We start from the raw sequence: 26,515 nt of genomic DNA on the forward strand, positions 1-26,515 counted from the left end.
TCTTTGTATCCTGATCATCGTGAATAAAGGGGATTCTACTAAATGTGATCCATGATTTAGTTATTAAGTTCTTCTTGCTAAGATACCAGAAGGAGCTAATGGCCTTCTGTAGATCATTTACCCCAAAGGAATGAACTTAAAAAGTGGAATTTTAAGCACCGTGTGAGTCCACTCAGGGACAAACTGTGCCTTTCTGAATCCCTCAAATCACACTGTAGGAAGATGGCTTTCTTTATCCAAACAGCCCATTGTGCTTTCTCATTAAATCATTAGGTAAATCTTTAAAATTTCCATCTTGAAGTTAGCTTGGCCAACAGTCTAGAATGAATCTGATAACTGTAGAAGGAATCACAATCTATGGTATGACTGTGGAAATTTTTAGCTGATGCTATCCAGCAAACCACTGAAATACTTTCATTTATTAGATACTGATTCTTACCAATTTGGCTCTGAGAGTTAAAAGAAACTTCCAAGTTCTGGATAACTGGAATTTACCAGAGATTTTTTAGAAAACAGAGCATGTGAGGAAAAAAAGTGGAATTTACATGGTGTCACTTGTCCAATATTTATTGCATTCTTAATGTGTGTGTATCACTGTGAGAAACTATACACTGCAGTAATATTAGTAAAAAGGTTTGCCAGAGTTATATTAAGCAGCAAAAAAATTATCTTCACTGAGAACCAGGAAAAGGCCCCAAAATAAAGCATAAACACAACTACCTGGCTGTTTGTGGTAGGTAAGCTCTCTGCTTGTTAAGCAGAACCACCGTTTCTTGAAATTCTTTTTCCCGATCCGAGTTCTTCCTTGAGCTCTTTTATACATCTCACTGCCAAAACGACAGATAGGAAAATTTAGTTACAAATATTAAAATAGTTCATCCAAGACAAAAACTGTTCTTTAACTTTAAATGACATTAAAGGCTGTGTAAGATCATATTAAGTATATGAAAATGTCTTTGTCATCTATAACTTCTGCATTTATTTTGGCCATGTTAAGGGAATAAAGTCTTTAAATTAATTTAATATTTATAATTGTGCTATTCAGAACTAAAAGGGCCAAACTTTAACTGAAGTTCCCCTTTAACTTCCAATGATAACACTACTTCAAGACTGAAGAGTGCTATTACTTTTTAAAAGTACTCTAATATCCATAATCTCATTATATTTACAAAACTACTCTAGGACTGCATGAACAAGGAATCATGCCCATGTGGCATAAAGTTTATATGACAGTGTGACTTACCTGATGGATGTTACTTAAGCAGTTCTAACACAGAACAAAACCCAGATTTCCTCACTTCCAGACCCATGCTTTTTGTACTATGTAACATCTATACTGACACATGACTTTAATCTCTAAATTCATTAAATTACCCTTCTTTCAGGTGCACAGGCTCACTCGTACCACTGGATTCTTTAGTTTCAGTAGATGAAATTTCATCCAAGAACTAAATAGGGAAATGGGCAAAAATTACACTTTATGATAACATATATCAAAAATTCAATTTATCTTAAATATCACTGATAATATTGTAAAGTTCTTCTTTAAGGAATACACATAATTGTACCTTATAAAGCAAAACACGTATTTAATTGTAGAGGAAGTCCTAAGTTACACATTGGATAGGTGTTTTAAAGAGTTTATTCTCAAGTTACTTAAAACCCAGAGTATGTTTCCCTATAGAAATAGATCAAGCTACAATCCTTAAACTACCATTCTGAAATCTATAAAGCTCTGAATAAAAAGAGTTGTTTTTGTTTTTTGATTTACAGTAAACTCATTTGGGGGCACAACTTAATCTGAACTACCAAAGGTTATTTATAGTCTGTATTTATCTTACTTCATGTGAATATTCATACACTGTGCTCTACAATGTACTTGGTTCTGGGGTGTTACCTCAGGCTCCATGAGGGTGTAATACATAGCACAGACCTATTATCTTTTAAAACTCTGAAAAACTGAATTCTGAAATATTTCTGGTCCCAAAGATTTTAGATCTAGGATTGTGAAACCTGTATTATATGTCAGGATCACCAAATTATGGTTCAGTGGCCAAATTCAACCTGCAGCCTGTTTTTTGTAAGGCCTCTGAGTTAAGAACAGTTTTTATATTTTTTAAAGGGCTACAAAAACAAAGAAGAATATAGGACAGAGCTCTTATATGGCCAGCAAAGCCTAAAATATTTACTCACTGGCCCTTTACAGAAAAGATTTTGCTGAATTCTATTATGTATAACTGACTATAGCCCTGAGACACAGTATTCCACAATTATGAATGAAATGTAATTGGGTTCTCTGGAATAACGTGGAAATCTAATCACTGTTTATAAACTTCCCAGGGAGAATGGGAATGTGGTGGCTCAAGAAAGTTTGAAGTACCCATCTCTAGCAATGGCAAGCCACTCTTGAGAAGAGCAGTTAGCTTCATCAATATGCTACCTTGACTGGTCAAGAGCTTCCTGGCATGTGGCTGTCTCTTCATAGGAAAGAGAAATTAGTATTTCAAGGAACAATTCTTGTTCTTAGAGAGGAATTCTATTTTGTCCCATAAATGAGCTACCTCTTTGTCTAGTCCTTGCTTTTTCCTTTATACTTTTCTATGTCATCCCACTTGGAACTAAAAAAAAAAAAAAAAGTACATTCATGACACTGAGGCACATGCGCCTGATCTAAAGTAGAATTTGTGGGGAGTCATATTCTCTCAAGACTGGCTTAAGATTGCCCACTAGAAGCCACACTTGTAATTTTTTCCAATGTTTACTTCTAGCACGTAAGAAGGAAATCTTGGTAAATGAAGGAATGAGAACAGAGCTTCTTTTGCATTATATGTGGTGATACAGAACAGGTATATAAGGGAACTAAATGGAATGATGTGGATGGAACTAGAGGGTATTATGCTAAGTGAAATAAGTCAATCACAGAAAGAAAATTATCATATGATCTCACTGATATGTGGAATTTGAAGAAACAAGGCAGAGGATCATAGGGGGAGGGAGGGAAAAATGAAACAAGATGAAACCAGAGAGGGAGACAAACCATAAAAGACTCATCTCAGGAAACAAACTGAGAGTAGCTGCAGTAGAGGGGGTTGGGAGGGATGGGGTGGCTGGGTGATGGGACACTGGGGAGGGTATGTGCTATGGTGAGCACTGTGAATTGTGTAAAACTGATGAATCACAGACCTGTATGTACCCCTGAAACAAATAATACATTATATGTTAATAAAAAAAAAAAAATGGGGCACCTGGGTGGCTCAGTCGGTTAAGCGTCCGACTCTTGATTTTGGCTCAGGTCATGATCTCAGGGTTATAAGGTAGAGCTCCTGCTTAAGATTCTCTCTCTCCCTCTTCCTCTGCCCTTCCCCTGACTCTCTCTTGCACACTCTCTCTTTCAAATAAATAAAAATCTTAAAAATATATATATACAAGGGAACTAAACAAGTGTCCTATCACATCTTCAGTTCTTATAGATGGACCATCCACTAATGGAGGGTAAGAGACATACTTGAATATTTTTTAGTATTTGCCTGAAGGCACTGATTTATTTATTTGAAAAATATTATTTATTTATAATTATTACATTTATTATTTGTTATATTTATAAGGAACTATGTATGGGGTAAATACAATTATATAAAGTGAGAGAAAACACAATAATTAAGATGAACTACGGGGAGGGTGAATATAGGTCCCAATTTGCTCAGGGCCATCCCTGTCTACAGCTGTGGTCCCAACATTATCAACAGTACTCATATTCACTTTTTTTTTTTTTTAAAGATTTTATTTATTTATTTGACAGACAGAAACACAGCAAGAGAGGGAACACAAGCAGGGGGAGTGGGAGAGGGAGAAGCAGGCTTCCCCATGTAGGGAGGCACCTGGGAGGGGAGCCCGATGCGGGGCTCGATCCCAGGACCCCCGGGATCATGACATGAGCCGAAGGCAGATGCTCAATGACTGAGCCACCCAGGCGCCCCTCATTTTCACTCTTTAAAGTGTCCATGTTTGGACAGTAAATTATATGGCCACTCTGTTAATAGAACTATCCATGCTGCCCTTCCTAAAATCTGTGGGAATAGCACACCAGTACAAAATGAGAAACTGGGCCTCATAGGCTTTTGCAATTTCTAGCAATGCATATATCCAGACTTAGCTAGTAAATAATAAAGAAAACTCTTAGGTTAGGGCAAAATATCCTATCCTAGTTTAGGAGTCTAGATCCACATCTAAAACAGGAGATAGCCCATGAGAATGTGAGTAGGTGACACAGGACAGATCAGGAACAGGCTCAACTCCTGGCACTCTTAAATATTTGCTGCACTGACATTATGAACTCTACACATTCTGATTATATCGGGGAGAAAAAAAATCAGCTGCTACCACAGCCTAGGTCATAATAAATGGCAAAACAACCCTAAAATAAAAGACAATACATCATAATCTTGCCAACAAAAGTCTGCCTACACTGTCCCACAAATGTTTCAACAATGTCCTACAAATAAAAGAGCAGCTTTTCCTCTGCCTATTCTTTTTTTTTTTTTTTTAAAGATTTTATTTATTTGACAGCGAGAGAGGGAACACGAGCAGGGGGAGTGGAAGAGGGAGAAGCAGGCTTCCCGCCGAGCAGGGAGCCCAATGCGGGGCTCAATCCCAGGACCCTGGGATCATGTCCTGAGCTGAAGGCAGACGCTTAAGGGACTGAGCCACCCAGCCGCCCCTCCTTTGCATATTCTTTTCAAAGTCTTTCTCCTCAAAAGCCTTCAGTGGTTGCCTAAAAAGATTTTGGTTGAACTTGCACTATCCTAGATGAAAAAAATTCCAACTGGCTTTATTTTTTTTAAATCATCATTTTCATTTACTGAATCCCTGTAAGAATTCTAAGCACACACACAAAAAAGTACAGACATATACTTCAATAAAATATACTCTTGGCAGTCAACTACGAATCAATCATGCTACAGAAATTGAATAAAATCTTTAAAATTTGGCCTTACTAATTTTGATTCATTAAATCAGAATCATGATAAATACAGTACTTTCTTCAAGCCAAATTTAGATGTACTTCAAAGTTACTTTACAAATTTTAGGGTTTTACAAAATAAAGCTACATTTTGTTTAGAATGATTCAGAACTAAAGACTCAAGAAATTAAAGATTCTTTCAAAACATTCTTGATTTCTAAGTACAGCAATTTTTGTATGTTATAGGCCTCATGTTAGGATATTATATACTGTAGTCTTTTGTACATTTACAATACATATTAATTTATAGTAACTTTCCTCAGGTTACTACCATAAGCTTATATCGTTTATAAACTGTTTAGTAATTCATGTATTTTTTTACTATGACAAGTACCCACGATATATCAGGCCCCACACTAAGACTTTACCCCCCAGACCAGAGGTTCTCAATCAGAAACAATTTTGTTCCTCAGGGAACACCTGGCAATGTTAACAGACATTTTTGGTTGTCAAAACTAGAAGCATCTAATTGGTAGAGGCCAAGAATGCTGCTAAACATCCTACAATGCACAAGGCAGCCCCTCACAATCAAGAATTATCTGACCCAATTGTCCATAGTGTTGCTGTTAAGAAACCCTAACTCTAGCTATTTGTCATCTGTGTTACTAAGACAGTGGCAATAGCAGCTGTTGTTAAACGTTTAGGTATTTCCACAGTGAAAAATCTCATAGTTTTGTACGGGAGAAGAAAGGAAGGAAAAGACAGGCCTCTTTACATTTGATGTACAGTTTAAACGTTTTTTTTTTAAACTGGGGGTTGACTTCTAGGAATAACATGAAATGCTAACATTTCCCCAATCTACATGATAAGAAAGTTAATATTTCCAGAGTAAAACAATCATACCTTTTTAACTGCTATAATATACCCTTCTTCTTGAAACATTTTGAAAAATTCACACATGAACGTCTCTTTGAAACTTGACTAGGAAAAAAAAATCACACAGAATTTATGTATGTTAAATATTAGAGAACTAAGAATATAATGAACTGCATTTCTAAGCTGAGGATTAAGGCCTTAAAGGATTCAATCATATATTTCCAGAGAGTTAAAGGATTTGGAGTGGGATTTCTTTCAACAACTGTTAGATGATTACGGCACAAACATATTCATAGAAGGTTCTTGCATCTGTTTACTAGACTCTCTCCTCTGCTTAGACATATTAGTTTATTTTTTTTTACAAATTTAAACATTTACTAATTCACTTAAAAATAATAATCCCATTACATGTTAATGTAAATTACATTTTAAAATGAAAAGCAACTATATCTTCCAAAACAAAAAAATTAGAAGATTGACTATATTTTTTTGCAAATGTCTTTAATTAGATATATTAGTTTAAATAAAACTTCGTTAACAGGTGACGAAGACACAACGGCTATCTAAAAGATGGCTACTGCATCTGTATATGCATATTTTTGGTTATGCTTTGTTTTTAATTTGGAAGAATAAGTGAGAGAGAAGGGATCATAAGGTATAACAAGATTTAGAAGTGTGAATACAAAGCAAAAGATAGAAAGACTTACCTTGCTTTTGGACAGACTCCCCCAGCTTCCCAAAGTTTGAATGGTTTTTGAGATGAGGGTTAATGTTCTAATTGTCTGTGGATCCTAAAGAATGTAAAAAAGACACAAAACTCCTGTTAAGTTTTTAAGAAACAGAATTTGTGTTAAGAGGTAGAATAGAGTGAATAGGCTATATTGCTTTAATGCAGTGATTCAAAAATGTTCATTCAAACCACTGGTGTCATTAAACTCTAGTTTACAATGGGCACAACTCACTAGACTAAGGAATTAAGAGACTAAAGAAGCCAGATGTCATTTATAATTCCTCCCAAAGTAACTGTATTCAATAATTTGTTACTTCTGAAAGCCATACTTTAATTAATGCTATATATGTTGTTTTGTACAGTACGGCAGCTTGAATTACCTAACAAATTGTATTCACTTTTGAAATGTCAATCACATCTACTTTTTCTACCTTGTAACTTAAAACGGCAGTTTCCAGATTTTCTGTACTCAACCCACCTATAAGCCTATTCAATAACTGATACAGCTTGTACAGTCAATCATTTTCATCATGGAAGCGAAGACCTAACTAAACTTTAGAAATGAGAAGTTATTCGGTTCATGTAGGATCTTAGCAGAAGGTAACTATTTGGGTCTGTTATCCAAGGTATTTTTCAGGCCTGCCTACCAGAAAAAACTAAATATAAATAAAATGGATTAAACAATTCCCCCAATGAGTCCTTGCTCCCTCCTCCCTTTTTAAATTGAGGTATAATTTACATACAGTGAATTAAACAGATTTTAAATGTACATAACCCAATGAGTTTCCACCAATCCATATTACCTGTATAATCAATTCTCCTATCACATATAGAATTTCTTTATTTTAGAGATTCAAATAAACAATATCTTCCACCAAAACACAGACTTAAGAAAACTTAGATACAGAAATTGCTTTAGTTCAGTTTTTGGTTACATTCTTAGTATCCCCACATTGAAAATGACAGTGAATGTGAAGGAGAAGAAACGACCAGGATGTAAGGCAATCTGGAAAAAAAGGAATATCTGGGATATGGTCATTATGATATATTTATGAAATAGTTACACACCTTAATTAAGGTTATTCAGAAATATTTTATCTAGAACATCCAGGATTCCATCGTATGTATAAAAGGTCCCTACAATTCTCTGCCTTTGAAGAACGTAAGATTCTTAACAATGGCTAATAAACTGAATTTGAACTGAATTTCACCAAGACTTCCCTGTTCAAATGTGGTTTTAAAATCACTGTTTTAGGTTATGATTTCCCTGAACTAAAAAAAAAAGAGCAACCCATATTTATACAATTTCTGCATATCAGATATTTGTTTACATCAACATGACCCTCACTACTATGTGACAATCATATCATTTAGCTACTACTGATTCCCTGGTGTACTTACTCTACATACAAGCGGTTCTAAATTATTCCCCTGCTACCATCTGCCATCGTAAGTTTTTATGCATGTCCAGTATCTTAGACATCTGGTACCTAGCACACAGCCTGGCACAGGCATCTAGTAGATGCCTTATAACATTTATTAAATTCAACTGAAATGTTGAATCTCTCACCTCAAAACAACATATCTTATTCTTTTTTCCTTATATTAGGTTGAACCATATGAAATTACTATTATTTGACTACTTTTGATCTACAAAACACAAAACAACTTCATACGGTTTCCCATAACTTAAAGGAGGAATTACTCTTTTCCTAAGGTTTACACCCATCATTTTTTCTTTTCAAGACAATCTGAATCCTCCAGGATACTGACCTGGTTATTAGCAAGCCCTCTTCTCTCTTCACTTTTCTCCTTTCCTGTTGGTTTCTTCTCCTCTGTTTAAACCACATACAGATTTTCCCATTTTGGAGAAGACTCATCATTTAACCAGCTCCCTCTCTGAGCTACTATCTTTCCCTTACCAAACATTCACCAAGTGTCTACTTGTCTGTGTACGTACTCGGGATACACAAACTTGAAAAAGATCCAACCCTTGCTCTTAGGTATTGACAGTCCACATTCAGAGACTGTAAACAGATGATTATAAAACAGTATGACAAACGTCAAGACAGAGAGAGCCACAGGATGCTACAGAGGTATACGTGAGAGAGGAACCGAACTCAGACTAGACAGAGAAGTCTGCCTTGGCTGAGTCTTGAAAGGAGCTATCAATGAGAGAACGAGGGGTATGATGACAAAAATGGTTCAATCCTTTTTTTCCCCCCAACCATGAAACTTCTCAAAAGAGGAGTCCACCACGTCAATGTTAACATAACCCATATTTTAAAATTAGCATTTAAAAAAAATTATTCATTCATGTGTGTTATGTACACACATGTACATGTTTGATTTTGCCTATGTCTTTTATTAGCAACAGGGCAAGCTCAATTTTGATATATTTCCTGGGCAAAAACTACATTTACCTACTAATTTTTTAATCTTCTGAAATCCGATTTTTTTTGTATTCTACTAAAACTGGTTTCTCAAACTTCGAAGAACTTCTAAATGTGAAATCCAACCATTAATTGGTTCTCCTCCCAAACCACTCTTACTTTCAATACTGGTCTTGACAATCCCATCACTCCCAGGTTCCTGGGATTACTTCTTGCTCTTAACTTCCATAGTATGCACTAACTTGGTAAAAATCAGGTACTAGTTTTAGATGATGTATCTTACATATTTGTCCTATTTTCCCAATTAGAATGAAAAGTTCTTAAAAAGAGGGGATAAGTTTACACTTAAAAGCGAACAATAAAGTTATATGACACAGTATGAACCAGTCCTTCTAGCATACTGATTGGAAAAGTGAAGTAAAATACAAAGTCTGTGGCTAGAAGGACTTTATTGCAACGTCTGTTATAGAAATATGCAAATCCAAGTCTGAATACAAGGCAGGGTCACAAGCTCAGAGGTAGGAGTTCTGTTTATATCCAGAATGCTGCTACTAAGCTTTTTCAGACCCAGAATTCTGCACAGCTTCAGTAACATAGCCATAAGAAAGAACAATCCTGTGATCAAAAGGACACTGGCCCACTCTCTGCTGCAGCTATTCACAGACTATTTGTCCTTTGGCAAGAAAGGGTGTGTTGCTGCAACAGTAGCATGGTTCTATTCAGTTGTCAAAGTGAAATGAGTGGGCAACGTCAGGCAGCTGTGAAGAGGAGTGGCCTTCAAAGCCCAGTTTTAACTCTAAAACTCATGTGTCTTCTCTACCCCGTATAAGTTTCTTAAGGGCAGAGTGTCTTCCTCATCACTGCATCTCTAGCACTGAGCACAGTGATGGAAACACTACAGGTGTTTGAACACCTTACTGCCTAAGAGGCAGGAAAGAAGAGGGGTGAGCTCAAAGATTGGGAAGACTGAAGGAGACAGCATTCCAGTTTAACCAGTTCAAGCTGAGTGAGATCAAATCATATTTGATCAGTTGTGTGACCTTGGAGAAACTGCTGAACTGTGATATTCTTATCTGCAAATGGGGATGATAACAGAATTTACCTCACAGGGAGGACCAAGTAAGTTAAAACACAAAGTACTTAGAACAAGGCCTACTACAAAGTCCTAAGTATATGTTGGCTATTATTATTATGTGTTACACCAGTCAGCAATGAAAGCAATTAGATAAGATTATAAAATATCTGGAACATAAAAGGTTAAAGAATCAGCAAATATACTCCACATGAGAAGGAAAGAAAGAGCAAAAATAAGGAGTTTTAAAATGTTAAGAAACATGTATATCTATGCAGTATAGATTCAGATATAAATTAAATAGGACTTCAGAACATCTTTAAAGTTTTAAATCTCATATATTTGTAGTATCAGGTGAATAAAAAGTAAAAAATGTGGAGATACCAAACAAATTATGTTCCAATCAAAGTTTCTACACCTTTCAGAAATGAGCCTCTTCAAATTTCTGTGAGATTTAAAAATACCTGCGAGATTAAACTAAACCTGTAACTCATGAAAAAACAAAAACAAAAACAACCCTATGGAAATTTACAAACACACACAACAGTGGAGGGTAAATATAATGGATCCTCTTTGTACCTATCATCAAGCTTCAACAACTATCAACATTTTATTACTCTTGCGCAATATATTTTAACAGCAACAAAAATTGGAATTTTCAGCCTTCTCTGAAAGACTGAAATGGCCAAGGAAAATGTCCAGTAAATTTAAGTACCAGTTATAAGAAAACAGTCAAGTGAAACTGGCTTGTTATTTTTCTTTTTTAAATTTCAGTAAAAATAAGTAAAAATGGAATAAAGCTTTGAGAAGAACAACACTTACTGGATGATGAGGTCGCAAATGAAAAGTATGAGGTGATACTACGGCTACAGCAAAGAAACGAAGAAATACAAAGCTGCTCACTGCAGAATACTGAACATGAGGGTCATCTGCAGGAAAAAAATGGTGAAATGTCATGCACAAAAACACTGAATTAAAAGATGACAAAATAAAAAGATATTGAAAAAACATGTAAACTTAATAGGAGATCAATATAATTTGTCTAGTGGGGACTGAGTTGATGAAATGATAGTAATGATTATGACTAAATTAAAGGAAAAAAATCCTATGACTAAAAAAATCTGAAAGGAATAATATAAAAATTTAAATAAAAAAAGGCAAAGCTACCAGGTTTTCAGGAATATTTTATGGAAAGACTTCTTTCCTCATCTGCAAGAAAGACTTCTGAAATTGCAACAAAAATAAAAGTAGTATCTAGCACCACCTAGTGGTAATACTGAATCCTTTAAGACTAAGATAGATTATTTTCAGTTTTAGAATATTGTTTCAATTTTCCCCTCAAAAGTCTTGATAATATCAAAGACAATGCAATAAAAACGAGTAGGAATCTTTCTTTTAAAAAAGCAATCAATATTCCATATAAAAATGAAGATGAACTGAAGACAACTTGCGGTTTTTGTCATTCATTCACCTACAGCTTTTGTTTCAAACTGGAGTCAATACTTAACCCAACAGTCATGACAGGGAAGCAGGTAGTGAGGGGAAAAAGTCTGGATTTGGTTTGAGTTTAAACTCTTATAAGTCACTCAACAGGTAGTCATGGGCAAGTCATTTAACTTGTAGTTCTTCAATAATACTTGCTGCTGCCCACTCACTGTCTCCTCCCTACTCTCTACTCATCTTCCCAGGGTAACAGAAGAACAAATGAGAAAATATGAAAATATTTTATGACAACAAAACTATCACTACTGTAGTCTACTGAGGATATGAAAACATATTAATATTTAAGCCAACAAAAAAAGTAAAGGTGACACATTTGCATTTATATAAAGCCATATGTTTCAGATAATTTCTATAAACAGAATTAAACATATTTTTTAAAGCCAAGATCACTGGGTAGTACAGAGTATAATGACTAGCAATATGCTTTGGAATAGGCCAAACCCAGGCTGGTCTCGAGACCCTTCTTGTCTGCTGGCCATGTCTTGGACCTTGAGCGAGTTATGTAACGTTTCTAAACCTCAGTTTCATTATTTACCTAAGGGGAGCAGTACCTCATGCTTCATGTGGTGGTGTGAGCATGAGAGTAGGAGGAGTAGGAGATAATGCAGGCTAGCACCGTGTGTTCACTCACTAAATACTCAATGTGCCTGTCATGATTTAACTATTTAAAAATATAATTTCAGTGAGTAGTTCATCTTGCCATATGTTAATGTCTCTGCTCCCTTTACTTGTGCTGTAAAGACTAGATTTAGTATACTTATTTGAAGTTGATTGTGTATGTCTTTAGTAGGATTAGCAAAGGCATCTGCGCCTGAATTTATACACATTAGTTAGACAACTCAGCCCTATGACTTTAGCACTGGGTAAATTTAGTGGAGGGGCAGATAAATGCACACACCATGCGTGAGTGTGCACGTACACATACACACACACAAGAACAAGATAAAATAGCAACATTTCTTCAGATGGTTACAGAAGTCTCACTTAAGTCTCACACAGCTGGGTAAGATTAATAATTTAAGTAGCCACCTTACCTCCTCCCTCTTCCCCCTATTACAATAAACAGATCTGGAAAGACAGCTATAGCAAGTTTATTTACTTATCAGAGATGCATATAATTAGAATAATTCTAAATACTGACAATCAGAGATAGCAACTCTTATTTTTATGATATGTTTCTAAACAAAGCCCTGACATAGCTATTCTACCAAATTAAAGCATGTATTGACTGATATATGTACCTCAAAATTCTATGTCTGTTGCAACAGAGATGTTTCTAATGTCTCAAACCCATTTCTGTAAAAATGTCCCACCACCAAAACCTTAGCATTCTCAAACTGTCAAATCTAGTCAGTTGTATTGAACTAAAAATTCTCATTATTTAAATGCAATAAATAAATAAATAAATGCATGAGGTGAAAAAGGTACAAATAACAAAGGCGTTTTTGTTTATTACATTTAACAATCCCGTAAGTACCGAGTATAAATGTTTACTTATGTTACAGTTCTAAATGTTTGCCTTTCTTAAAAATAATTTTTGATTTGCTCTTTGTAATAAGTTGTCATTATATTGAAATAAACAATACGTTTTGAGATTGTAAGGAAATTAAACCAGATGTTTCATAAAAAAGCTATAATTATTTTGCAAAGAAGACTGTACCTATAAACCTTAAACATTTCACATAAGCCAAATCCACAGTAAATCTATTAAAAAAAAATCAAATACAGAAAAAGAAATGGCATGTTTTAGTAAAACAAGGCACTTACTAGGAAATCTTTGAGTAGCCATTTGCCTTAGAGAATAAAAGGTATCACACATTACAGTGGGGCAGCTCATACTTGATTTTACAATTGTACTGAATAACTTGTCTACATAGTAGCGTAGATTCTCCTGTAGAATTTAACAAGGTAAACATCAGGATTTTAACTTTTACACATTTTCCATAGCATTTATGGAAAACAATGCAGTGAAAATGAGATTAGGCAGTTACTATCTAGTATACTAAAGCTCTGCTTCCCTTCTCTAAACTCACTCAGTTAAAGGACAATTTACATCTTGACCTCATTTAACAAATTTGATTGAGATTAGCTAAATATAACTGGTGAATGTACGGAATAAACTTTACAAGAGGCAACAGAGAATAAAATCATCCAAAGGGAAATCAGGGAAATAACTCGGACATGCAGGCACACGGACACTGTGGCAATTTTATTTAGTGCAATGAAAACGTGTGACTTAACATAATCATTGTTTTCCCAGAGACAACTAAAATGTTGGTTGACCAAGTCATTGTGCCACTTAGCCTGGTCAGTCTGACCCCAAAGGGTCTAGACTGCAACTAGATACAGCCTTATTCCACTATTGTTACTAGAGCCAAAGAGAGATAATCAGGAACAAAAATAAAGTGAAACCCCATGATGAAGTAACACTCTAAAAACTAGACATAGGAAATACGAATAGTGTGGGCATTAAGTAAAGAATAAAAAGCACTACATCCTTCCACATAGCATTATGGAAGATTATGTTTGGGAGAAGGCCCATTTTAATGCAATTATAAAGATAACAAGGACTTACCTTATTATTTTCTACATTATCTCCCTCTTTCAATTTAATAGGATCGATTTCACAGGATTTTGAGGATTCACATATCTGGAAGATAGATTAATTTTTCATTTAATTTGCTTTTCTAAATAATTTGGCAAAATGAAAATAACTATTATTTTTCTGATAATACAATTATAAAAATTAAAACCATAACGTTTATAACCCCCATCCAGAGATAATGTATTGCAAAAGAATTGTCAAAATTCATTTCTAATATATTTGAAACTCTAAATAAAACCGAAATCTAGTAACAACAACAACAAAAAGAAAGAAATCCAGTAACAAAAAAAAAATAATCACGTAGATTATACTCAATGTGCCCTTCAAGTAACAATCCACTGATGGAAAGGTACTTCTGAAGGGCTCAGCCTTATTCTTTCAGTAGTACATGAACGGGTGTATGATCCCTGTCACTAGGTCACTTGATGAAAGAGAGGCCACAGAGACTTCAATTATCAGAGGTATAGCCCATACCTCATCTAGAATAGGTTTTAATGTGACTTTCAGGTAGTGCCCTCCCACTATTTTCATCATCTCATCCAGACATCGGGTAGCCAAAGAATTTCCTCTAAAAATTGTGTTTGCATCTCTGAAATACAAACAGAAATAAGGTGAAACCAAGAGCAGTAAACAAATGCTGTGAAATCAATAGCATGAGATATATGACTTTGGCTATATACACAATTTTAGTAATTTCTACCATCCACTTAAAAAGCTTGCTGCCAAGACATGAACAGACATTCCCCAAAGAAGACATACAGATGGCCAAGAGACACATGAAAAAGTGCTCAACATCACTTGGTATCAGGGAAATACAAATCAAAACCACGAGATACCACCTCACACCACTGAGAATGGCTCAAATTAACAAGTCAAGAAACGACAGATGTTGGTAAGGATGCGGAGAAAGGGGAATCCTCTTAACACTGTTGGGAATGCAAGCTGGTGCAGTCACTCTGGAAAACAGTATGGAGGTTCCTCAAAAAGTTAAAAATACAGCTACCCTATGACCCAGCAATTATACTACTGGGTATTTACTCCAAAGATACAAATGCAGTGAAAAGAAGGGGCACATGCACCCCGATGTTTATAGCAGCAATGTCCACAACAGCCAAACTATGGAAAGAGCCCAGATGTCCATCGACAGATGAATGGATAAAGATGTGGTATATACAGGTACAATGGAATACTACTCAGTCATCAGAAGGAATGAAATCGTGCCATTTGCAATGACGTGGATGGAACTAGAGGGTATTATGCTAAGCAAAATAAGAGAAAGATAATTATCATTATGATCTCACTCATATGTAGAATTTAGTAAAACAGAGGATCATAGGGGAAGAGAGGGGAAAAAACGAGGCAAAATCAAAGAGGGAGACAAACCATAAGAGACTCTTAATCATAGGAAACAAACTGAGGGTTGCTAGAGGGGAGAGGGTGGGGTGGATGGGTAACTGGGTGATGGACATTAAGGAGGGCACATGATGTAATGAGCACTGGGTGTTATATAAGACTGATGAATCACTGACCTCTACCTTTGAAACCAATTAACATTATATGTTAATTGAATTTAAATTTTTTAAAAAAGCTTGCTGCCATTAGGCTTTTCAAACTTACCAAAACTACTTACCAAAAATAGTAAGAACTTAAAAAAAAAAAAAAAAAGCAAACAATATTAATGAACTACAAAAGTGGAAGGTGTGTGTATATGAGACAGTGCTATGACAGGACTGGGAAGCCACCTGACTGCTTTTCATAATGTCACACATATGTATATAGGGGGTGATACATAATGGGTAAGGAGAAAAAAAACCCGACTTCTGACCTGGCACTGTATCTGTGACATGTGAATCATTGCAAGAAGCCGCCAAGATTAGTAACAGAAAATTTTGACACTGAATAAAAAAATCCTTCATTAACTGTTAATGTTGCTGTTGGTGGATACCGTTTGCTAACTTAAAGAACTGCCTCTTATTTCTTGCTAAGTGTTCTTTTCAGACTCCTATCCAGTAAGGCTGGTCAATACAAAAGAAGTGAAATTACAAAAACAATTTGGCAAACTAAAATCCAATTTCAACACACATAATTAACATTTTAACATAACTCTTACTGTGTATCCTTCAAGTCTAATTCAGCCACTGCAGTGGCAAAAGGAACAAGTTTATCATGGTGCAGCAGCAGTCGTACAAGGGGCAAAACAGCATCATTTTTATCTCGACAAATTTCACCCAAAATGTAAGCAGCTGAGGCAGATATCGGCTAGAATATAAAAAGGCAGAAAACAAGCACAAAATCAAGAAAACACGACTAAATGCTCCATCACTAGCCTGTATAAGTAATTCAAGCGTATTTATTATTACTGTTGTACAGAATAATATTTAATTTTCTAAAACTTTTCTCAGAGATGAAATTTCAAGCATGTCCTGGAATCACAGTACTGTGGTTCAGATAAATTGAATATATACATATATATGTATATATATTGACGATTTTAATGAAACTTGATACTCTGAAATCTTTTCCACATCATTTACAGAATTATTTTAGCCATTTCACATTAAGTCATACCCTTAAGATTTTTAAAGTACCTGAACATCTGGTGATTTTAGCAGCAACGTTTTCAAAGGACCATAGTACTCTGAAGGAAGCACATAGTCTTCTGTGTAACATATATTTAATCGAAGAGACCCCAGATCATCAGTTTTAGATGACTTGTTTCCATTGTCTCTTGGTTGTAGCAAGTACCTAAAGTAAAAATACAATTCATGAGATGATAATGAGCATCCAAGTCAGTGAGGTAAATAAACAGCTAAGCTGTAAAACAAACAAACAAACAAACAAACAAACAAAAAAAAAACCAAACCAAAAAAGTCAACTTAGTATTTGAGGTTAGGACACTTTATAAGTAGCCAACTATCAATCTTCAGGGGCTTAACATTGGTTGTATATTGAATAGAAAGCTATAAACAGATTTTTACCCGGGAAACAAAAAGTACAGGTAATACAAAACTTAAGATCTCAAAGGGGCTGAATGAGTTTGATTAGCTTATAGATTTAGGAAAAGATAATAAAAAGTAAAACATTTAAAATCCAATGTATAATCAAAAATAACATCTAACTAAACTTAAGACACATTTAGCTGAAATAGATAAGACATAATTTGTAAAAATCTGAACTTATTTTTTTAAAAAGTTAGTGACTGAAGGTTTATAGATTTTTATATTATTAAAGGAGAAACAATGTAACTACACTGAAAATATTTTTCTTTGCAGAAATCAGATTTACATGAATTTTTTTTATTTAGGCAAGTAGAAGGCAAAAAATATATATGTACAAAGATAGCTTTAAAATTTTCCAAGAGAAGAGAAATGTTTAGAAATCAAGAGGAGTTTGTTGGACCAAAATCAGAAATCTAATAGTTATTTTTAAAGACTTTTTATCATGGAAATTTAATAACACATAACACATGTAAAGAGGACAGTATATCTATTGAACCCCCAAGCACCCATCACCTAGCTTTAGTAATCATCAACTTGAGGCTATTCTTGTTTCAGCCATACCTCTACTCACTCCTCCCATCCCATTCCTGCATTATCTTAAAGCAATTTCCAGGCGTCTTATAATTTTATCTATAAATATTTCAATATATATAACTATATATAACTTTTAAAAATCATTATTATCCAGTTTGTGTTCAAACTCTCCCAAACTTTATCATGAACACTTTTCTACAGTTTGTTCATATCCAAGGTCCATAGATTACTTAAGTTTCTTTTAACCTATAGATTCCCTAAACCCCCTAAGAAATCTGGTAGTTAGAGTAGAATTTTCCACAATTAGGGATTACGCTAAATCTATCTCCATGACATCACTTAACATGTTCTTTGTCCTCTCTGTACTTCCTGTATACTGGCAGTTAGATCTAGAGGCTTGGTTAGATTCAGATTTGATATGCTGGCAAGAACATTTCACTGATAGTGTGTAGTTCCACAAAGAGGCACTAATGTCTGTTTCTCTTTTTGTGATATTAGCAGTCACTGATGAGCACTGTCTAGAGTCATTAACTTTCAGAGATTATAAAATGATAGTTTTATTTTTTTATTTTTTAAAGATTTTATTTATTTATCTTTGTCAGAAAGAGAGAGCACAAGCAGGGAGAGTGGCAGGCAGAGGGAGAAACAGGCTCCCCTCTGAGCAGGGAGCCCGATGTGGGACTCAATCCCAGGACCCTGGGATCATGACCTGAGCCGAAGGCAGACGCTCAATGGACTGAGCCACCCAGGCGTCCCAAAATGATAGTTTTAGAATTCTATCATTCCTCCTTTACTTACTACCTGGAATACTTTTTATAAAGTAGTGTCATTAGTTTTGATACTTACTTTTGATATTTATCACCTATGGCCTCCCCATTACACTAACTTGTTTAAAAACAGAAGGTAGGGAGGGTTTAATAGAATATTTATTAGTTTTGAGAAAGACAGAATTAAAGACATAAAAGGGAACTAGAGAATCAACCAAGCAAAATTTAAAAGATGAGAGGATGACAATAAAGGGAGAAGAAATTATATAGAAATTATATCACTATCTACGAAAGAGGAATCTCTATTTTGAAACACCAGCCTTCAGAATTTCTATTCTCTGATTTGAGAAATAATGTTTTAAAGATTTGCCTGAGGAAATAATTGCATATAAGCCTATTAGCAAAGGTGACCCAGAAGTACCTCTAAGGGAAAAGTCTAGTTGGCTGATCACCAAACATCCTGAAAAGGACATTACTTTGGTCAAGTTCCACAATCTACTTACTATATGTTTTGTAGACCTGCAAATTCAGATACCTAGTTTTATCTAAAAGTAAACCTGAACTGCAATGACTGAGCATAGAGACTGGTATATTTAAAGTAGAAAGCTAATTTCTAAATTTATGAAAAGAAATACAACAGTCAAGCAGTAAAAATACCTGCACATTTTTTTGTGACCAATACATTTTATTATGCAAGCAATAAGGTAGGGCAAAGAGTGGTTATATTAATAATGAATACCCTCAACTCACTACCTCCCCCACGCACTTACCACTCGGCTTCAACAACTATCACTGTTTCCCATGGTGCTTCATCTATATTCCTCACTGCAACTAATACTTTTTTTTACCTGTTAATACTTTTTAATCTGTTTGATTAATACATTTTTTACCTACTGATAAACTGTTTGGAGAGCCATATTATCAGAGGGACTATGGTGAGTACAGAGATACAACACAGAGACTGAGGTAGTCTTAAGAATTCCCAGCTAAGATAACAGTTTTGCCAAGGAAATAGTAATGCTTCTGGAGCAGAATCTCCTTCTTTCTTGATTGTATTTAAATGGGTAGTACCTACCCATGTTTGCCTCTTTGGGATCCTTTCTTATTATTCTAATATTCCCTTCCGTTTTAACTAGTGTTTTCCATATATGGGATATAAAAATAAAGTAAAAATACTTGTATTATAGTTACAACTTGGTTTTGCCTCCCTAAGATTGCACTTACCCATCTTAAATCTTAAACAATGTACCCATATTCTAGTCAGATTTACAGACTCTGTTTTGGTTTGTTCTATAGGAATTTTACTCAGAAGGCAACTTTAATTCCCTTATCTCCAAATTACTGGAGGAAGGAGTATGCCTTGTCCCTCTGTTACTCTCACAAAACTACAAAATACCAGCAAAACAGATCTATATAATCCTAACATGGCCTGTTCTGTGCAGAGGGATTAGGGCAATGCTATGCCAGTTACTAATTATTATGTATGCACTCCTTTAGAATGCCCAGGTACCCCAGAAGGGCTCACTCCTGCCTCATTTTTTAAGCTTGTTTCCTTGGGTTTCTTTCGGAACGGTAAGAAATCCTTCTGGGCACAGTATCTCATCTGTGTCTACTTGAAAAAACATAAAATTTCAAAATACCCTCAACTCACCACCTACCCCATGCCCCTTCAATTTTTTTTTAAAAAGATTTTATTTGTTAGAGAGAGAGTGCACACAAGCAGGGGGGAGCTGCAGGCAGAGAGAGAAGCAGGCTCCCTGCTGAGCAAGGAGCCTGATGTGGGGCTTGATCTCAGCACCCTGGGATCATGACCTGAGCCGAAGGTAGCCGCTTAACCGACTGAGCCACCCAGGCGCCCCCCCTTCAATTTTTTAAACAGTATTTTATAAAGCAAGGGGCATTTAAATCTTTGGTTTCAGCTTAAAACAGAGAATATTTTTGAGGGTTTTCAAAAAACATTTTTAATTTATTTGAGAATGAGAGCACGTGTGCACGAGTGGTGGGGGAGGGGCAAAGGGACAGGGAGACAGAATCTTAAGCAGACTCCACACTGAGCACAGAATCCGACACGGGGATCAATCTCACAACCCTGAGGATCATGACCTGAGCCAAAATCAAGAGTTGGACCCTTAACTGACTGAGCCACCCAGGCACCCCAAATATTTTTGAGTTTTAAACATATTCAAAAATATTTATGGGGTAGCTGGATGGCTCAGTTGGTTAAGCGTCTGCCTCTGGCTCAGATCATGATCCCAGGGTCCTGGGATCGAGCCCCGAATTGGGCTCCCTGCTCAGCAGGGAGTCTGCTTCTTTCTCTGTCCCTTTCCCCCACTTGTGCTCTGTCTCTCTCAGATAAGTAAATAAAATCTTTAAAAAATATATGCCAAGGGGGGCCTGGGTGGCTCAGTTGTTAAGCGTCTGCCTTCGGCTCAGGTCATGATCCCAGGGTCCTGGGATTGAGCCCCGTGTCGGGCTCCCTGCTCCGCGGGAAGCCTGCTTCTCCCTCTCCCATTCCCCCTGCTTGTATTCTCTCTCTCGCTGTGTCTCTCTCTGTCAAATAAATAAATAAAATCTTTAAAAATAAATAAATAAATAAAAATAAAAAAAATAAAAAATAAAAAATATACGCCAAGGTACAATTTATTATAGTAATTGGTTAAGAGCATAAACTTTGGGGTCAGAATATTTGGTCCAAATCTCAGCTGTGTGACCTTGGGCAAACTGCTCAATCTCCCTGCACTTGTTTCCTTACCTTATTATTACTCTAAATAAGGGATAATAACAGAATCTAACTGATTTAATCCTTACAACAACTCTAAGGAGGTTATATAAGTAAAGCACTTAGAATAGTGCCTGGTACACAGTAAACATTATGCAGCAGTTATTTATGTAAGATTTATATGTAACTGTTACCACTTAAATATACAAATAACTATAGATAAATGTACTTATTAATGTAACTACATAAATGTGATTTGTTTCTTTTTAATTTTATTTACTTATTTGACAGAGAGAGACACAGCGAGAGAGGGAACACAAGCAGGGGGAGTCGGAGAGGGAGAAGCAGGCTTTCCACTGAGCAGAGAGCCCGATGCGGGGCTCGATCCCAGAACCCTGGGATCATGACCTGAGCCAAAGGCAGACGCTTAACGACTGAGCCACCCAGGCGCCCCAGTGATTTGTTATTTTATAATATTGTTTAAAAAGGCTCTATTTAAATCCTGAAGAATCCCTTGTGGACTAAGTAATCTTGTATGAATCAGAGGTAAAGAGAAAACCCTCAAGATTTGTTAAATGAGGATACATGGCCATGCCTAAGGTTGAGGGATTAAAAAAAATATATATATATATGTATTTTCTTCAGTTTTTGAGTAAAGCATTTCAGTTTGAAAGAATAAGAAAAAGGAAATAAAGAGGAATTATTAACTGAAAGTGGAATTCAGTTGCTCTACACATTTTTTTATTCACAACTGGAGAGGCATAAAAGTAATCCTGATGCTCCCAAGATTCAGCCGTTTTGAAAGGTCCTTAATAGAAAAAAAATCTAGCATTCGAAAATTTTTAACCACAAGGTCTGTATAATTGAACTTAAGGTAGGCAGGTAAAAACTACAATTTGTTCATAATGCTGAAAACAAGCATAATGAAGTTATGTTTAGAAGCTGGAAAGTAACTGTTCAGAGGAAGCTCTACTAACACTTGAATGCTGTTTCTGGTTCTATAGAGATAAGCATTATCAGTGGATTTTTACTTAAAATTGGAGATTAAAGATAGGTGGTCAAAATCAGCAAACTAGACAACCAACGCATATCAAATAAAATATTAAGCTAGTTTTAAATATGTATAAAGTGCTTATGTTGAAAAACCCCAACCATTTGTTTCATTTACTATTTGAATCTTATATTCAGCATGAAAATTACAACATGAAAAGATGTTTGTATCTATTGGTTTTTTTTTTCTTTTTTTAGAAAGATTTTATTTATATGTCAGAGAGAGAGCACGTGTGCACAAGCAGGGGGAGCAGCAGGCAGAGGGAGAAGCAGGCTTCCCGCCGAGCAGGGAGCCCGATGTGGGACTCAATCCCAGGACCCTGGGATCATGATATGAGCTGAAGGCAGACGCTTAACCAACTGAGCCACCCAGGCACCCCTCTATTGTCTTTTCTTAATGTCCATTTTTACATGTTGGATCATTTAGGGGGAAATTGTTGTGCCAATTTGTACAATCACACAAAGGTTTTGCACACATTAAGACACTGACATTACAGGAACTGGTGAAATGAGATTAAACTTAGGCTGCCTCTGAGGTTCTCTTTCTAACTTTCCAAACAATAGAATACTGGTATGACAAAAAAGGATGCAGAAATTCTGTATGTATTGCTCTGGAGGAATGGTGATGACAGCAGCAATCACTGTAATGATGAGAGCATGAGCTATACCCATAGTCCTTGCACCTGCAGCTTGTTTCATTTATGAGGATGAATGCATTTCATCCTCTAACAACTCTGGGAAGCAGGTACTATTTGTACTGTCCCTATTTTATAGCCAGAGAAAGGCAAAGCCAAGTGAGTGGAGTAACTTGTCCAAGGTCACACAGGAAGTTATGGCAGAGGTTAAGATTTGAACCAAGGCAATTTGGTTCCAGAGCCCATACTCTTAACCACTACCAAAGTTCTACAAATATTTACTGAAGTTCTACTACACTGGTAAGTGAGAAAAGCAAGGTGCAGATCAGGATACAGTATGTGCCCATTTGTGTAAAGAAGGGAAAAGAAGAATATATACATATTTGACTATATTCCATAAAATATTTCCAGAAACTCAAAACAGTGACTGCCTCAGAAGAGGGGAAATGATTAGCTAAGGGACTGGGGCAAGATACAGATTTTTACCTTTTGAACTGTGAACCGTGTGAGTATATTAACGATTCAAAAAATCATATAAAATTCTATTATCTATAAGGTTAAAGTTAAAATGAGTTACTATCAACACCAACAAGCTCTCCTAACATCTGACAGAAGTTTCAGAATAAAGAACATATGTCATTGCTAAGGAACTGAAAAGCCAAGAAAGGAATGGGGGAATGTTGTAATCTGAGAATAAAATTAAATTAGAACCATTAAAATCTGTTTTCAGGAAAAGACTGTAATAGACAAATACTAATTGGAAATTATGTGAAAAAGGAAAGCAAATTGAAACTTTTCAAACAACAGGATTACATTACTGATAATTATTCTTTTTCCTACTACCAAGATTAGAAAAAATATGCCTGAAATTCTGAAGGTAAAGAAAGCTTTTCCTGCGTTTTCATGCAGTTACCATCAATCCCACAAGGGGATGCTATAGCTCTACAAATGACAAACGAGCCTTAAGTTTAATTTCTGATTTAAAATGGCATTCACATTTTTATACTTCCTTATATCTATGGAAGTATAAATAAATTAGGAGATGTTTCTATTCCATGTTGTATGAATTTTTTTAAAGATTTATTTATTTGAGAGAGCGAGAGATAGCAAGGGGGGGAGAGAGAGAGAGAGAGAAAGAGACAGAGAGAACAAGCAGGGAGAGGGGTAGAGGGACAAGCAGGCTTCCTGATGAGCAAGGAGCTGGAATTTGGGCTTCAATCCCAGGACCTTGGGACCATGACCTGAGCTGAAGGCAGATGCTTAACCGACTGCGCCACCCAGGCACCCTGCATGCTATATAAATTTTAGAACTTACACTTTGGCTTTAAAATACTATTGGCAAAAAAGATATCTATAGGAATAAACTTAATTTCTGTTTGTCAGTGTTCTTACATCCTGCCAAGGTGGACAAAGTTTGTCAGATTTGGAGGACCTGTCTGGAAACAGTCTTACTTAAAATACAAGCCGGGTGGCACATTTCAGGTTCACTTTGAGGGGTCCTGAGAGCCATAACAACTCATTTTTTAATTTTGTACGAGTGGCATGCCATACAATTTTGAAGACCTAACAAAGTGAGTGCAGAGATCTTCTTTTTCTTTAAGATTTTATTTTTTTGAGAGAGAGAGAGATAGAAAGCATGAGCAGCAGGGAGAGGTAGAGAGAGGGAGAAGCAGACTCCCCGCTGAGCAGGGAGCCTGCCGTGGGGCTCGATCCCAGGACCCTGGGATCACGACCTGAGCCAAAGAGACACTTAACCGACTGAGCCACCCAGGTACCCCAAGAGATTTTCATTTTAAAATATATGCTATTTTACAGAAGGTGGAAGAAGACATGAGGTGGGGTGTGTGACAGGTCTCAAATGTTGTTTGTCAATTTTTCAAAGTAAGCAAGCTTAATCCCCCCCAAAGGTGGATACATTTTTGAAATTATACAAAATGCCACCAGAAAGACCAATAAATCTTAGATCTGTATTAGCAAGAGGTAAAAATAAAATAAAAATTTTGAGAGTCTAAAAATCCGTCTACAACAGAGTTCAAAGTGAAAAATGTCTGGCAGTCAATCTGTAGAGGCAGGCTCTTTTAAAGACAAATGAGATTAATGCCCACAGTAAGAAACATCTAAACAGTTTCAAACTCCTCTTCTAGACACTGAAACTGAGTTCTAAATAGTGGGCACTGGAGGCAAATGAGAAAGGCCTGTTTTTTTTATGCTCAGTAGAAACCCCAGTCTAGCATGAGGGCTGCTGGGCAACCTACTGGAAGGCATGGATAGCCATGCTTGTAAGTGCTCTAGACAGAAAAAAAATGATAGTTTCATATCAATTCTGTTAAGGAAAATAACATCAGTTTAATGTATGAACATTACGTTTTATCTACCATCAGTTTAATATCACTGTTAAAGACATGAAAAGGTAAAATAATACTGTAACCATTATTGAGCCACCAGAGCACCTCAAGAAAGTATTTACTGAATCAGCTCAACATCTGGACCCTAGACACACTTACTTACTTACTTACTTACTTATTTATTTATTTATTACAAGTGGGCGGGGGAGGAGAATCTCAAGCAGACTCCCAGCTGAGCACAGAGCCCAATGTGGGGCTTGATTTCACAACCTTGAGATGATGACCTGAGCTGAAATCATGAGCTGGACGCTCAACCAATTCAGCCACCCAGGCTCCCTGACCCTAGACATTTAGAAAATAACATAGGGCCATTCACAGTGCATTTCAGTGGGGTGTGGTAAAGGAAAATCACTGGTTAGATCCCATAAACAGCTGATTCCCTACCATAAACCCTCTGTTTTCAAATATCCACAGTTCCCATTACATTAATAAGGCTTCTGTACTGAAGATGTTGATCTGTGACCAAGCATCTTACACCTGGGCAACTCTTATGTAATGTTTTAAATGATTTTAATTTTCTCCTTAGAGTTAAGATTTCGTTTTTGAACAGAACAATATCCCTAGATAATTCAGTTCTTGTATCTCAGTACTAGAGCTTAAGTTATAAAACCATCAATGTACTTCTATTTCTGCAAAAATAAATAAACCAAATCAATAAAAGTTAATGACTTCTGGCTTATTCTACCTCAAATTTAAAAATCTGCTTATTAAAAATAAATAAATAAGTAAAAATAAAAATCTGCTTATAGTAAGCATTTATTTGCATGTACATTTTATTAAAGGAGATGACCTACTGTGGAGTTCACTAGAATGTTTGTCTTCTTACCAGGCTTGATGAAAGGAATCATTTCTTAACACGTTCACAGGAACCTTAATCTCGCCCAGGAAAATATCTTGGACCAGGTTTCCATTGTTCCACAAGTCGATCCTGAAAATTTAAAACTGGCTTTATTTTTTGCAAACAATGTTTAAGAGAACACATGCCACCAGGTAGCTTCAAATCACTTTGACTGTATTATAGCATTAATTTTACATGCTTAAAAGTAAGAGATGTTAGCACTGTCATATACCTTATTAACTAAACTAAGAAAACAAAATATTGCAGTAGCTTTTATTTATAAGCATAGAATGTAACTATTTTAAATAATCTAAAAGAAAGCACTTAAGTTTCTTAGTTTCAAAGTCTAGGCTTTATTTTAACCTGTAGCAGTAAGAACTAGAGTCACTTTGTTGAATTTGAGAAAAGAAACCACAAGACTACAGTTTC

The 26,515-nt window shown here is 35.8% G+C and overlaps 1 protein-coding gene across 3 annotated transcripts in view; it reads right to left on the reverse strand.

Annotated features, from left to right (window-relative positions):
• RASA2 (RAS p21 protein activator 2) overlaps window positions 1–26,515 on the reverse strand; it is a 124,382-nt gene that overhangs the window by 22,912 nt on the left and 74,955 nt on the right. For 2 of the 3 annotated variants that reach the window (XM_032408568.1, XM_032408566.1), the window contains exons 9-19: window positions 26,075–26,176; window positions 16,728–16,884; window positions 16,250–16,398; window positions 14,614–14,728; window positions 14,110–14,184; window positions 13,302–13,425; window positions 10,854–10,960; window positions 6,544–6,627; window positions 5,864–5,941; window positions 1,375–1,448; window positions 721–827 (exon numbers count right to left, since the gene is read on the reverse strand). In XM_032408568.1, coding sequence (XP_032264459.1) covers window positions 721–827; window positions 1,375–1,448; window positions 5,864–5,941; window positions 6,544–6,627; window positions 10,854–10,960; window positions 13,302–13,425; window positions 14,110–14,184; window positions 14,614–14,728; window positions 16,250–16,398; window positions 16,728–16,884; window positions 26,075–26,176 — 1,172 coding nt within the window. Of the gene's footprint in view, window positions 1–717; window positions 828–1,374; window positions 1,449–5,863; window positions 5,942–6,543; window positions 6,628–10,853; window positions 10,961–13,301; window positions 13,426–14,109; window positions 14,185–14,613; window positions 14,729–16,249; window positions 16,399–16,727; window positions 16,885–26,074; window positions 26,177–26,515 lie in introns of all 3 variants that reach the window. The other variant, XM_032408567.1, reaches the window with a different exon arrangement.

This window comes from Phoca vitulina, unplaced genomic scaffold, assembly GCF_004348235.1.
Source record: "Phoca vitulina isolate PV1807 unplaced genomic scaffold, GSC_HSeal_1.0 scaffold10, whole genome shotgun sequence".
Taxonomy (NCBI): Eukaryota; Metazoa; Chordata; class Mammalia; order Carnivora; family Phocidae; genus Phoca; species Phoca vitulina.